The sequence below is a fragment of the Salvelinus alpinus genome, chromosome 8 (genome assembly GCF_045679555.1).
Source record: "Salvelinus alpinus chromosome 8, SLU_Salpinus.1, whole genome shotgun sequence".
Classification (NCBI taxonomy): domain Eukaryota; kingdom Metazoa; phylum Chordata; class Actinopteri; order Salmoniformes; family Salmonidae; genus Salvelinus; species Salvelinus alpinus.
The window spans coordinates 37,370,140-37,384,678 of NC_092093.1; the positions used below are offsets into that span (position 1 = coordinate 37,370,140).

Below are 14,539 nucleotides of genomic sequence, written 5' to 3' on the forward strand. Positions count from 1 at the left end.
ATCCTTTGGTAGAGTTGAAGTTTAAACCACTTCACACACCAGCATCACCCGGCATGTTTTGGTCACAGAAATTCAACCATTTGGAACCTTAGCTTACACCGGGGTTTGTGTGGTCTGGTGTGAATTGTGCCCTGAGTGGGTTTTATACATTTCAGAGAAAATGGCAGTTCATGACGCTGACGTAACGTCTATGCTCACGTGGGCGTGGCCATTGATTTGATTAACTTTATATGAAAAACCCACGCTCTCATTTAGAAGGTTAACATCACATTACATCTTTTCACAAATAGTTTCATATTTAATCACATATGTTTCACAATATTTAGATGTAAACCTGATAGCTGGAAAAATGTACACTTTAAGAGATACAGTTATGTATAGTCCCGTGTGGCTCAGTTGGTAGAGCATGGCGCTTGCAACGCCAGGGTTGTGGGTTCATTCCCCACGGGGGGACCAGGATGAATATGTATGAACTTTCCAATTTGTAAGTCGCTCTGGATAAGAGCGTCTGCTAAATGATGTAAATGTAATGTGTGTTTCCTGTCCTTCATGAGATCACCAAATGAAACACACTGGTCATAACTGTCCCTTAATTGCCCATGGACCATTCTCAAAAGTAGAAATATTGTTTAATTCTCCCATTTTGTGGATTAGTTGTTTGGCCAAGAGAGGTTCTTTGTTCTGGTAGACTCTCTCAATACCGCATGGCAGTTTCTACCAGGTATTTATGACCTGTCGTAAAGTCATAAAACTGTGGAGAGAAAGAGAGAGGGGGGGGGACTATGATCCTCCCCCCAGGGCACATCATGACAGTCCCCCTCTGGTGGGTTGAATCTTGTGATTATCCTGCAAGTTGCAAAACAACATAAAAATAATGACCACGTGATGTCCTGGTTGTGGATCATCATTGCGGTCCCCCCTCTGGTGGTTGACCTTGGTAGGCTCTCTGAAAGTGGAGCAGTACACCACAAGGATGGGCAGTGGATGTCTGGTTGGTCATTGAAAATCATTGAACATAAGAATTTGTTCTTAACTGACTTGCCTAGTTAAATTAAGGTTACACACACACCACACTGACCAAAAATTAATTTTGTTGGCATTTACGTATGTCCCCATTACCAGTAAAATATAATAAAATCCTATTTCTTTCACAAACCTATTTCATTGTTGATTTGTTCAGTCTTTTCATTCTCAATCAGGATTTCTATGGAACTCCGTTTGGGTCTTTGCGTGTCAAAAAAGATACACGTCAAATAACACTATTTGATGTGTCAAATAACACGACATAATCTGTTTCAGTAGCTATAGTTAGCTAGCTAACTATATAGCTAGGTGTCATCTAAAATAACCCTAATTTATAAGACAGTTCTTATTTGATTAATGGTGGGCGGACCCATCTATGTGAAGCTAGCCACAATAAGGATTAGCCACAATAGTGGACTTTGCGCTTAGCCTTCAAAATAAAAGTATGGCATAATTCTACTGTTTGTATTAATTTGCATCACTGTCAATGACATGGTTTTATTTTGAAGGCAAACTGCAAATTCCACTATTGTGCCTAATCCTATTTGTGGCTAGCTTCACAACACATAACCCGTTCCGGTCGAGCGTCACTAGCCAGATGAAGCTAGCTGGCTGCTTATAACGTTAGCTTTTGGCAACAGGGTTAAGTAGCTGGCTAGCTATTTATGTTCATGAACTGAAGTTCAATTTCAATAGGCGAACAAGACGTGGCAACCTAGCTAATACATACTCACATGAATTCCTAAATCATTGCTAAGAATAATGAAAATGACTGTAGTTTCTACTGGTCATTGTTTTCAGGCTGGTTGTATTGGTGCTAGCTAGGTACCAAGCTAAAGATAGCTACCCCAGAAGTTGCGGTCGAACAAATTATGCTTTATTACCAACGCGGTATTGTAAACACATAGTTCGTGGCCGGTGTTTGCTTGTTTGCAGACTTTTTGTACAGCTTTGACAGTGCTACTGTATCTTTTTTGACACACAAAGACCCAAATGACGTTCCACAGTATGTATGTCATGAAGCTAATAGCAGTGACGCTATTACTGTCTAACTCCGGTAGGGCAACATCTGAAAAATAGCGCACTTGGTAATGTGTACCGGTGCTCGACCAGTCGGCGAAAGCCAACCTCACCCACAACAGAGAACGGTTGATTGTCAAGGGCAATGAATTCAATTATCTTGGCTTTAATGGATTTCGCCTTTGAGTTGTCTTGCAGAAATTTTCTTCATCTTTCAAATGATTGCCCGACTTGTTGACTGCTCGATCCACACAGCAGACACTGTGTGGGCTAGGTTAGGAATGCTGTGTTGCACGTGTAGCGCAACATTTTATGTGGTGTTATTACGTCATGTACCTACGTTATATAGGTATGCACGATAGCTTTGACAACGGTTTTTAACATCGGTGTTAAACTAGACATTGGGCCGATACCAATGTTGGCATTTTTAGCTAATATCGTCCCGATTCTGATATGGTCACCGATATATTGTGCGTCCCTAAATTACATTTCTTCCGAAATGAGCGGCTTTGTGGCACTAAGTGATGGTTGTATGGTGTTGGAATCGGCTAAACTTTGAACATTGAGATATTAAATAAATGATAGAGACAAAGCCTTGAATAGAAAGAGTTTGTAAAAAGCCAGAAGGCTTTGGAATGTGTTTGATGGAGGAGAGGAGAGCGATGTGTTGATATAGGGAAGACAGATGGATATCTGTGGAGTAGGTGAAGGAGGGGTTGAGGTCAGGAGGTGAGGGGTGAGGTCAGTTCCCCTTAAGGGAGTAATCAGGGTTGGTATCTGGTTACCTTCTTTCCTGTGGAGAGCCATAAAATGTAAGGATTGGAGGGAAAGAGGAGTGTCTTAAGTAGGATGCATATAAACTGTGATGTCTGAAATCGTTTGCTGTCTGTTTACAGCTGTACAGAACCCTTGGGGAATGATTAAACTTGGTTAAAGCTTCTCGAGTTATTTACTCTGAAAAATAAGAACCTAACAATGGGGACTTTGTTTATGGCTCTATCACTTCCTACGTGTCAAAGGAACTGAAATGAAAAGGAATGAAAGCATAAACAAAAGATATAGAAAATAAAGTTATCACACCAAAATCATCTAATTGGACTGTATTCTATATACGTCCAAGGTCCTGGCAAAATGACCCTATCATTGCATTGTCTAATGTCATATCTAGGGTGTTCCTAATGTGCGGTGTGTTGCTTAGGGCACTATCCTAAGTTGATAACTACATGATAAGTCTACAGCTGCAAGGCACCAGCTTCGGGCAGTCTACAGGGATGACCTATGGACCTCTGTGGAGAAACTGGTGAGTTCTGTAGGTGTAGAGTCAATGGCCTCAGAGTACATTTTCAACTTTACTAAGGCTGGTATTTTTTTCAGACCCTTAAGTGATCCGAGCATAAATCCTCATTGAATGTTCTGTTGTACGTCTGCGTTTATGCTTACATAAGTGCACATGCCAGAATGAGTCTGACGTCATCAGATAATCTCCAGGTCAATGCCAGGTCAATGTCGACCTCAAGACATATGTTAAGGGGACCTGTAGTAGTTTTCCTACAAGTCACTGTGTCTTACATCATTGTAGCGGTGATAGGTATGAAGGAGTCTATTTCATAGCTATGTTATCCACAGAGGAGCTAACCTCACAACAGAAGTACTCTCTAAGAACTGAACCAGTCGTACGCGGTGTGATCATGGTTCATGACTTCTAATAACTTTCCTCCTGAATGGAGGGTTCTATATATTAGTGGCATGTGTGTTGACCATCAGAAGAGTGTTCTGGAGATTCCCTTACACGTGTTGCAATCTGAGTGACTACTAACTCCTCTGTCACTATTTATCAATAGCAATTTGACTTATGAGGTCTCTAATCCTCTTACTGATTGTTGCTGGACTGACTGTTGTAGCATTGGTATTGGTACTCAAGGGATCAGTTATCCTACCGATTTATTCTGAAATATTATCCTACCGGAACACATGATTAAAGTACTTTACTAGTTGTATTGTAGTTGAAACTACATATGGAAAGGCATTGCTATTTTTTCCATTTGTTTTGGAGGTGAAAGTCCACTGGACTTCTTTTACAACTAGTGTGGAACACCTCAGTAATATCTTAGATGTGTTCTAAGATGATCCCCATCTAGGGGCCTGTCTGCTCCTCACTGTTCTCATAGGGGAGTTTACAACTAGATTTGTTTTCTGCTCTGACGGCCTCATACGGTGTTGCACGTAGTCTCGACCCCCCCCTCCCTCACCGGCCTCAATGAGGCTCATCATGGGTCTGGGCTACTATTCACCCCTTTGTGGCTCGGGACCCCCCCCCACCAGCGGTTGGTGTTTGGTGTTGGTATCCGAGGCACAAACGAAAAGGTCGGACCCTATGTACGAGTTGTCAGCGGCCACGTTGTTATGAGAATGGCTGAAACCTTTCAATCAAATCTCCTGGAGTTTGTGCTTCAAAATGCTCAGTGGCTGTCGAGGCCTGTCAGTCACCACAGCGTCCGCGTGTGGCAACCTCTTCAGTACCTGCGAACTGAGACGAGGATATCTGTCTGTGATATCACAATGTGTTTTACCAGTGGGAGTCATCGGGTCAGTTGCTGGACTGACGGCGTTAATGTCATTGTAAGGGGTGACAGTCCCCCACAAAGCGGAAGATGTATCATCGGAAGCAGAGTACACTCTGCTCATTGATGTGTTTCTTGCTGAGATGGCCGCAGGGCTTGCGCAAGTGTTCAAAGAGCAAGAGAAGTTCATCTCAACTACAGTATTGCACGACTTCAAGGAGGAGAGAAGTTGCTCATTCTCAGGGACTCGAAATCATGAAAATAATGGTCAATCAGGTTTGCTGATGGAATGTGTCGAGATATCGTAATATCTCCTTGGATCGGATTCTGCACCAAGAGGTTTCTAAACGTCTTTTTCCCAAGGGGTGCGACAGATACCCCTCGTGGATGACTGCATTGCAGCTAGCGTTAGGGGAAGACAGTGTGGTTAGTGAAGGCACTGTGACCTGTGACCATACATGGTTGGTTTTCCAATTCATCAGTGGGAGTAACCGATCCATCAAGTCTGCTCCGAGTAGCAGGGGTTCAGATTCGAGGCTGGTAACATACACAGGGTGAACGAGCGATACATCCTGGAAGTATAGTTTCAGCATGACTCTCAATGTGAGAGGCGAGGTAGTCTGAGTGACCCTGGAAGTGTAGTTTCGCATCATTCTACATTTAACCAACGTTTAGTTGGCTTCATAACCCTTTTGAGATCATCGAACAATGTTTTAGAGATAAGCGATATTGTCGCGCCTGAATCAATTAGCGCATGACAAGTTAAGCAGTCCTTCAGGACTGTTTCTAGGTATGGCCGTTTAGAGTCAGTGGACATATTCCCCACAAAGTGGAGTGTTTGTTCGCAACGACGTGATGTGCCATTTCTGTTCAAGGTGTTCTGTTATTCTGTTATACTCACAGACATAATTCAAACGGTTTTAGAAACTTCAGAGTGTTTTCTATCCAATATGAATAATAATATGCATATATTAGCAACTGGGACTAAGGAGCAGGCCGTTTAATATGGGCACCTCTGTGCACCTTTCATCCAAGCTACTCAATACTGCCCCTTCAGCCATAAGAAGTTAAACAAAGCTTTTGACCTTTTTCTTCGCAACCTTTGTATCAGAGTCTGTAGACAAAGCCTGCGGGCTTGTTTCTTGACTGAGCGGGCCCTGGATAGGGTCTCTTTTTTACTTCCTTGCTAAGAGCGTTAATTCCAGTCTTTCATGGTTAGATGGATACTTCAGAGTACCATTCAGAAATGTTCTCATAGAATAGATGTTTCGGCAGTTGTCCGTCTTCGCTTCCCAGGTTGACATAATTTCTAGCTGCAGACTAGTAATTAGTATCTAAGATTTGCTCTTATTCTGTCGGGACCGATAGTCTCAGAGTTGAACCATTTCCACCCATGTAGCCAATGCTCCACATGGTATGGTTAGGAATTCAACAACCATTGCAACCTTAGCGGACACTGAAGTTTTTGTGGTCTAAACTCAACCTGTGCCCCCTTAGCTGACCGAGGTACACGTGGTCGGAAGATGATTTAGAAAACAGTAGAAAAGGGCTCTTCCATGACGCCAGATCATGTCTGTGCTCACGGGGGCAGGCCAATGACTTAGTTAAACTTTAAAGGGAATACAGTTCTCTTTCATTTAAGGTTTAACATCACTTTACATCATTTCACAAATAGTTTCATCTTTACTCATTCATTTTATACAAGAATTAGAATCAAACCTCATAATTGAGAAATGTACACATTCAGAGATATAGTCATGTGTGTTTCCTGTCCTCTCTGAGGTCACCAAATGAAACACACTCGTCATACCTGTCCCTTGAGTGTCCACGGACCATTCCCACCTTCTCACAAGTGGACATTTTGTATCAAATCCTCATTTTGGGGATTTAGGAGTTTGTCATGTGAAATCCTTTGTTTTCTCTATGTGTCTCTTTCTGCATGGCCAGGGGGAAAGAGTCTCCTCCACGAATTTACGACCTCAGATAACAGAACCTGGGTGTAGGAGAGAGAGAGGGGGAAGCCACTAGCTATACCCAAAAAGGGCCAAGTCATGACATATTATAGGCTATTTGGGAATTAAACTTCTTATGGCAGAGATCCCGTTAACGGGATCGACTTGACAACAGCCAGTGAAAGTGCAGGGCGCCAAATTCAAACAACAGAAATCTCATAATAAAAATTCCTCAAACATACAACTATTTTACACCATTTTAAAGATAAACTTGTTGTAAATCCAGCTTCAGTGTCCGATTTCAAAAAGGCTTTACGACGAAAGCACACCAAACGATTATGTTAGGTCAGTACCTAGTCACAGAAAAACACAGCCATTTTTCCAGCCAAAGAGAGGAGTCACAAAAAGCAGAAATAGTGATCAAATTATTCACTAACATTTGATGATCTTCATCAGATGACACTCATAGGACTTCATGTTACACACTACATGTATGTTTTGTTCGATAAAGTTCATATTTATATGCAAAAATCTTAGTTTACAGTGGCGCGTTATGTTCAGTAATGTTTTGCCTCCAAAACATCCGGTGATTTTGCAGAGAGCCACATCAATTTACAGAAATACTCATAATAAACATTGATAAAAGATACAAGTATTATACATGGAACTTTAGATAAACTTCTCCTTAATGCAGCCGCTGTGTCAGATTTTTTTTTTACTTTACGGAAAAAGCACACCATGCTATAATCTGAGTACAGTGCTCAGAGCCCAAACAAGCCATACAGATATCCGCCACGTTGTGGAGTCAACAGAAGTCAGAAATAGTATTATAAGTATTCACTTACTTTTGATGTGTCACGTTCGATGCTGGAGGAAGACCAAAGTGCAGCGTGGTGAGCGTACATTTCTCTTTTTATTTAAAATGTCGCCAACAAAACAACAAATGAAGAAAACAACCGTGAAGCTTACAGGGCTAAGTGCCACTAACAAAGTTACTACCCACACTGAAAGGAGGGGAAAAGGAGGGAAAGGAGGGTTAAAGGGCTACCTAAGTATGGTTCCCAATCAGAGACAATGATAGACAGCTGTCCCTGATTGAGAACAATACCTGGCCAAAACATAGAAATAAAGAAACATAGAAAACAAAACATAGAATGCCCACCCCAAATCACACCCTGACCAAACCAAATAGAGACATAAAAAGGCTCTCTAAGGTCAGGGCGTGACAAGAAGGCACTCCCAGGAATCCCAGTTCCACAATAAATGTTTGTTTTGTTCGATAACGTCCGTAATTTATGTCCAAATACCTCCTTTGTGTTCGCACGTTTAGTTCCAAAATCCAAATTGATGACGCGCAGGTCAGACGAAAAGTCAAAAAATTCCATTACAATTCGTAGAAACATGTCAAACGATGTATAGAATCAATCTTTAGGATGTTTTTAACATAAATCTTCAATAATGTTTCATCCGGAGAATTCCTTTGTCTTCAGAAATGCGATGGAACGCAGGTCGTCCTCCCGGGAGTGCGCGTGGTCAGCTCATGCCAGACACCTGACTCAAAGAGCTCTCCTTCCCTCATTCTTCCCAGTAGAAGCATCGAACAAGGTTCTAAAGACTGTTGACATCTAGTGGAAGCCTTAGGAAGTGCAATATGACCAATATCCCACTGTATATTGGATAGGCAAACCTACAAACCTCAGATTTCCCACTTCCTGGTTGGATTTTTTCTTAGGTTTTTGCTTGCCATATGAGTTCTGTTATACTCACAGACATCATTCAAACAGTTTTAGAAACGTCAGAGTGTTTTCTATCCAAATCTACTAATCATATGCATATCTTAGCTTCTGGGACTGAGTAGCAGGCAGTTTACTCTGGGCACCTCATTCATCCAAGCTACTCAATACTGCCCCCCAGCCATAAGAAGTTAATTCTCCCATTTTGTGGATTAGGAGTTTGGCCAAGAGAGGTTCTTTGTTCTGGTGGACTCTCTCAATACTGCATGGCAGTTTCTACCAGGTATTTATGACCTGTCATAAAGTCATAAAACTGTGGAGAGAGAGCGAGAGAGGAGGGGGCTATAATCCTCCCCCAGGGCATGTCATGACAAATGTATGCTACTCCGTTCTGCCTACAACAAAATCTCTTGCATAGTTTTGTTTCGGTATGTTGCATTGAAAGTGGTTAATACTGTGTTGATTCAATCACAATTGCCACAGTAAAGGGAAACCTTGATAGTGTTAACAGGGAAAACTCTAGTCAAGATCACTTTCTGAATCAAAATGCAGGCCGCGACCTACCTCTCAGAATTGTATTTAACATTTCCTAAAAAATGTAAGCCTATACAATATTAACCAATGAAAAACAGTACTGTAGCAAGTCAGTCTGTGTAGTAAGCTATAGGCCCAATACATTATCACTGCATATTAGCTGTGCAAAATTGCCTTGCTAATGCATTATTGTTCGGGCCATTTTAAGTTTGAGGTAGGCTAAATGATCACACCAGTAATAGATCCATTGTTGTATTACTTATGAGGCACAGCTGAGTGAGCATACATTTAAATAATTCGCTTTTTATTTGTATTTTACTGGGCTGATGGTGCCTGCATCTGATGTTCAGTCTCAGTGGAGGGAGAGAGCAGAAGCCTCTCAACATCCCTCCGCTCTCCCTTTCCTCCACTGACACTGGCCAAAAAGGGACAAAGTCTTACAGCTGATGGTGACTCGAGTCACACCTCATGCACAAATGAATGTTGTTACTCCCATGAACAGAGAAAGTGAAATAGTCCTCAATATTAAAAAAGGCACAAGCCACTAATAATAACAACAATGCTAGCCTATAGATACACTTTCCTACTCATTCATTACTTCTGCAGTGCTTCTTGTAGTGCTGAGTGGAAATAGGAAGAACGTGCATTTTATGGCTTATAAAAGTATTGAATACAAAGTGTTGACAGTGCTGAGTAAGAACTTAAACATGAGCTCACTCATAAAAACAGCATCTCTTTGCTGTATTTGTTGACAGTCTGTCTCTAGTCGTGTTTTTAACCGTTTTGAAATCTCACAGTATCAATTTTGCTGTAGCTTTCTTTTATGCCTGCTACGTTACTGCAGACACGGTAATCTGAGCCATCAGATTGGCCAGCGGTAGGCCTACAGTGCACTTGATTTGCTCTCTGGGCCCACAGGGAAGGTAGAGTGTGTACCTTCAGATGCATGAAATGGTTCAAAATGGCAACAGTTCGCCTACCCGATGCGCAAGGCAGCTGAATCGGGTGCACCTACCATCAACAGCCCGAGACAAAGAAAAAAAATAGGAACACAAGGCTTTATCGTTGAGTTTTTTACAGAAATGATTGATTAGGAATGCCTTGGAGATCGATTGGTTGGTGACTACTGCTCTAGAAAGTTGAGTGAAGGGGCAGTCTCTGGGCTACTGCGCGTGTGCGCAGTTTAGAGGGAACATTTGGCGCAACTCAATATTAGTAAGGTGTTTCTAATGTGTGGTATACTCAGTGTATATCTGATCATAAATATACACTATAATCCAGGGAGAGGGTGAGAACCTGGTAATCACAACATATACAATCAATGGCTTAATCTAGAACTCTAAATCCAGGAATGGGTTCAGAGGATTTATACAAGGCTGCAACCAACTAACAAATGAATCCAAAAGCCATCTCTGTCTGTTTCGATGACCTGCAGGACTTCACCATGACCCTGTATCTGAGGCACTACTGGAAAGATGAGAGGCTGTCCTTTCCCAGCACAACCAATAAGAGCATGACGTTCGACGGGCGCCTGGTCAAGAAGATCTGGGTGCCTGATGTGTTCTTCGTCCACTCCAAGAGGTCGTTCATTCACGACACCACCACTGAGAACATCATGCTCAGGGTGTTCCCAGACGGACACGTGCTCTACAGCCTCAGGTGAGGAAACTGGAAGCAGCAGCTTCGTTTTGTGTCATTTCTACGATGGCAGCGCAGAACTCAGTTGATCCACATTTTCCCAGCACACATCTACCCATCTCACAGAATCATACTTTACTACGAGGATGTAGCATGTTGACATTTTTGTGTTTTCGTCGTGGTGGATATAAAGATGTTGTGTTTGAATCCCAAGGGTGACGGTTACTGCTGCCTGTAACATGGACTTCAGTCGTTTCCCTCTGGATTCACAGACCTGCACCTTAGAGCTGGAGAGCTGTAAGTAGTGGTACTCTGATTGTCTCACACTGTGTTATGAAGGGATTTGGTGTGGCGGTACAGTACATTAGGCAGATTTCAATTAGAAATCCATTTCTGTTGTCTCCAGATGCTTACACGGACGAGGACCTCATGCTGTACTGGAAGAGTGGGGATGAGTCCCTGAGCACGGATGACAGGATCTCTCTGTCTCAGTTCCTCATCCAGAAGTTTCACACTACCTCCAGACTGGCTTTCTACAGCAGCACAGGTAGAACCACAAATAATCTCTGAGGGTCGGATAAAATGACGACTGGATGTTGCAAGAAGTCAACATTTATTCAACTTCTCAAGAAGTCAACATTTATTTGAATAACAAAATTGAAGTATATTATCTGACTGTTTGTATGGATATTTGTATGTGACAATTTCACTGAATCCAAACACAGTACATTGTTGTACAAATACATCTGCTCTTAAGTTCTTCAGAGAAGCAAAACCCATTTTCATATTTATGGTGATATCTCACGTGTCTTTCACTTCTTCCCTCCAGGCTGGTACAACCGTCTGTACATCAACTTCACCCTGCGACGCCACATCTTCTTCTTCCTGCTTCAGACCTACTTCCCTGCCACTCTGATGGTCATGTTGTCCTGGGTGTCCTTCTGGATCGACCGTCGGGCCGTACCGGCCAGGGTCTCATTAGGTAAGATACGCTCTTAGAAGAAAAGATTCTACCTAGAACCTAAAAGGGTTCTTCAGTTGTTCCTGTGGCGGGGAAACCTTTTTCTAAGAGTGTAGATGGATTGGTTGGTTCATATCTATGAGGATACTTCCTTGAGTCTCGTGTTCACACGGACGTTGTGTGTTGTACTGTGCTCCAGGTATCACCACTGTGCTCACCATGTCCACCATCATCACTGGAGTCAACGCCTCCATGCCCAGGGTTTCCTACATCAAAGCTGTGGACATTTACCTCTGGGTCAGTTTTGTGTTTGTGTTCCTATCGGTGCTGGAATATGCTGCCGTCAACTATCTGACAACGTTGAGGGACGGGAAAGATCGGAAGCTCAGGGAAAAGGCCAGAGAGCAGGTAAGGTTCCCATCTTACTATGCTGTACTGTTCTTCTTTATGTCCTTTCAGCATTTTTCCTAGTCTGATCTCTCTTTCTTTCTCTTTATCTCTCTCTCTTCTGTGCTACAGTCCCTGGGCCTGGCGAGAGAACAGGTAAAGGTCCTCATCATACCACACTGAACTACAAGTCCTTTCATCGTTTTTCCTACTCTGATCTCTCTCTATCTCTCTTTCTCTCTCTCACCCACCTGTCTCTCTCTCTCCCTCCCTCCATCGCTCTCTCTCTCTCTCTGCCCTACAGTCGCTCCCCTGCACATGTGGCATGTCCCACACCGGGACCATGATGGTGGACGGGACCTACAGCGAGTCCGACACCAACAGTCTAGCCGGGTACACCAGGGCCCCCGCTCCTGAGGACCCCCCGGAGAAGCAGGAACGCATGGTGGTGCACATCTCCTTGGACAACGAGTCCACGGCAACCAAGAAGAAGACGCGCTTCCGCAGCTTCAGTTTCATGCAGAACACCCACGCCATAGACACCTACTCCCGCATGATCTTTCCTGGATCCTACATCATTTTCAACCTCATCTACTGGTCTGTGTACTGCTGAGGCTCTCCCGGACAGCCTTGTCACAGTCAGCAGAGAGACAATCTACTGATGTTGCTGTACCAGATGAAACAGGACCGTTATTTAACTCTGGCTGACAAACTGATTGACTCAAAGTGGTAATGACCTCCATAATGCACATTGAGGTGGTGGATTTCTTATAACACCTGTGCTCACCAGCAGCACTCACAAATGTTTTCACAGATCTCTAGATGGATAACACCCTTCTATCCTCACCATCAGCTACAACCATCTTACTACTTGATTCAACTGTACAGCTTTCCTTTTTTTGCTATATAAACTATTTACGCAACCATGCAGGTCCAAGCACAAACTATGATGAATTTTATACTCATGGTACTGTCAAAGCAGGAAAACCGTATCTGTATTACTGATAGTATACGCACTTCTAAAATGGACTAAGTGTTGCCCAAGCTTGCCTCTTTAAGCAGAAAACAGAAAGCTTGATCCATAATGTGAGGGTTTGACCTCTAAATCGACTATGTTGATTTGGCAAGCATCAATTGCTCATGAGCAAATTGAAACACAGCCACAGACTCATGTCTTCTAGGAATGCACCAGGTGTTATTATTTTTAACAGCTGATCATGATTGAGCAAACCACACACAAATCTAAATCTACATTTATACAAGCTGGAATTTTCATCACATAGATGTTCACTTAGATTACAGTATTTCAGTATTTATTTAATTATTTATTCATTATCTATTTATTCAATTATTTATTCATTTTAGGCCTATCAATTTACTTACTTAATAAATGTTTAGTGCACTAATATGCCATTATACCTTAAGTTGTTAAAAACAATGCATGGGGCTAAATAGGTTTTTTCATGGCTGGCCACAGAAATTGTGAGGGTGGGTACCATTAATGAATGCTTATGTGAACTATCATTCAGCTTGTTTCAGGAACTCAATGTTATCAACCAATTAAAGAGTTGTTTCTGTTTGTATATTATTCAGAAGGGGTTTTAAAGACTTATAAACCTTTATCAGTGATGTATTGAACTTGAACAGCCTTAAGTGACCTGGTTTCACGGCTATATCTTTTGTGTTTGTTTGTTTGATTGACTGTTTGGATTACAAGTGACTGCATATTGCTTTTTTATATCCAGTATTCTATCCAACCAGTATATTAGTACACATGGTATTGTATGTAGTATGTAGATAGCCACAAGCATGAGCTGGATTTACTAGGCATCCATATTGCCACTGTAGACATGTCAGCATGTTGGACAAATGCTCAACCAACGCAAATCACCTCATACAGATGCTTGTCCACAAGCTGCACAACTACTGTAGACTGAATTATTGTTGCGTCAAAATACTTAGAATGTATGCTTTTTGGAGCAGATTTATAAATAAAGGCTTTAAGCTAAAAGCATGTTTGCCGTCAATGTGTTTGAGCATGATTCATGACCATACATATTTTGTTTGCCTGTTCTCAATCTAAAGAAAAGTCTGTAAACATTATCTTTCAATTGCTGGAGGTCGGGTTGCAAAGTTCCAGTAACTCAAAATCCCCAACTTCTTTCAAAAATCCTAGTTGGAAGATTCCCTGAAGCAAGAGGTGATAAGCAGGAATTCTGAAATTCTCCAACCAGGATTTCGGGAGAACCTGTGAATTTTGGAAAAGCTGCTGGATTTTTGCAACCCTAGCTGGATTATGTCATTGTTTCCTTATGGATGAGGCAACATTACTAACGACTATGAGATAAGATGACTGGAAATACAGCATTCACTTTAAGAATAATGTGTTTGTGAGACAATCTTGCCATGTGCTGTACATCTGTCTGTCTGTAATCCAGATTTTAGAGAGCATTCATAGCACATTTAATCCCCAAACAAACAAATCAAATTAAATTAGCCTCAGTGAGAATGTCTAAGCTGCCCCCACCTACACAGCCGCTATATGTGTCTCCACACTGAGTGTACAAAACATTAGGAACACCTTCCTAATATTGAGTTGCACCCCCCTTTGTCTCCAATGCTTCCCAAGTTGGCTGGATGTCCTTTGGGTGGTGGCCCATTCTTGATACACACGGGAAACTGTTGAGCATGAAAAACCCAGCAGCGCTGCAGTTCTCGACACACTCAAAC

At 42.2% G+C, this 14,539-nt stretch overlaps 1 protein-coding gene across 1 annotated transcript in view; it reads left to right on the plus strand.

Annotated features, from left to right (window-relative positions):
* LOC139582244 (gamma-aminobutyric acid receptor subunit rho-2-like) overlaps positions 1–12,936 on the plus strand; it is a 31,431-nt gene extending 18,495 nt beyond the window's left edge. Inside the window, exons 4-10 of the mRNA XM_071412229.1 lie at positions 10,259–10,482; positions 10,676–10,758; positions 10,868–11,008; positions 11,291–11,443; positions 11,622–11,830; positions 11,942–11,965; positions 12,114–12,936. Of these exons, the coding sequence (XP_071268330.1) occupies positions 10,259–10,482; positions 10,676–10,758; positions 10,868–11,008; positions 11,291–11,443; positions 11,622–11,830; positions 11,942–11,965; positions 12,114–12,422 (1,143 nt within the window). The 3' untranslated portion in view covers positions 12,423–12,936. The remainder of the gene's footprint in view (positions 1–10,258; positions 10,483–10,675; positions 10,759–10,867; positions 11,009–11,290; positions 11,444–11,621; positions 11,831–11,941; positions 11,966–12,113) is intronic.
* Positions 12,937–14,539: the final 1,603 nt, after the last annotated feature.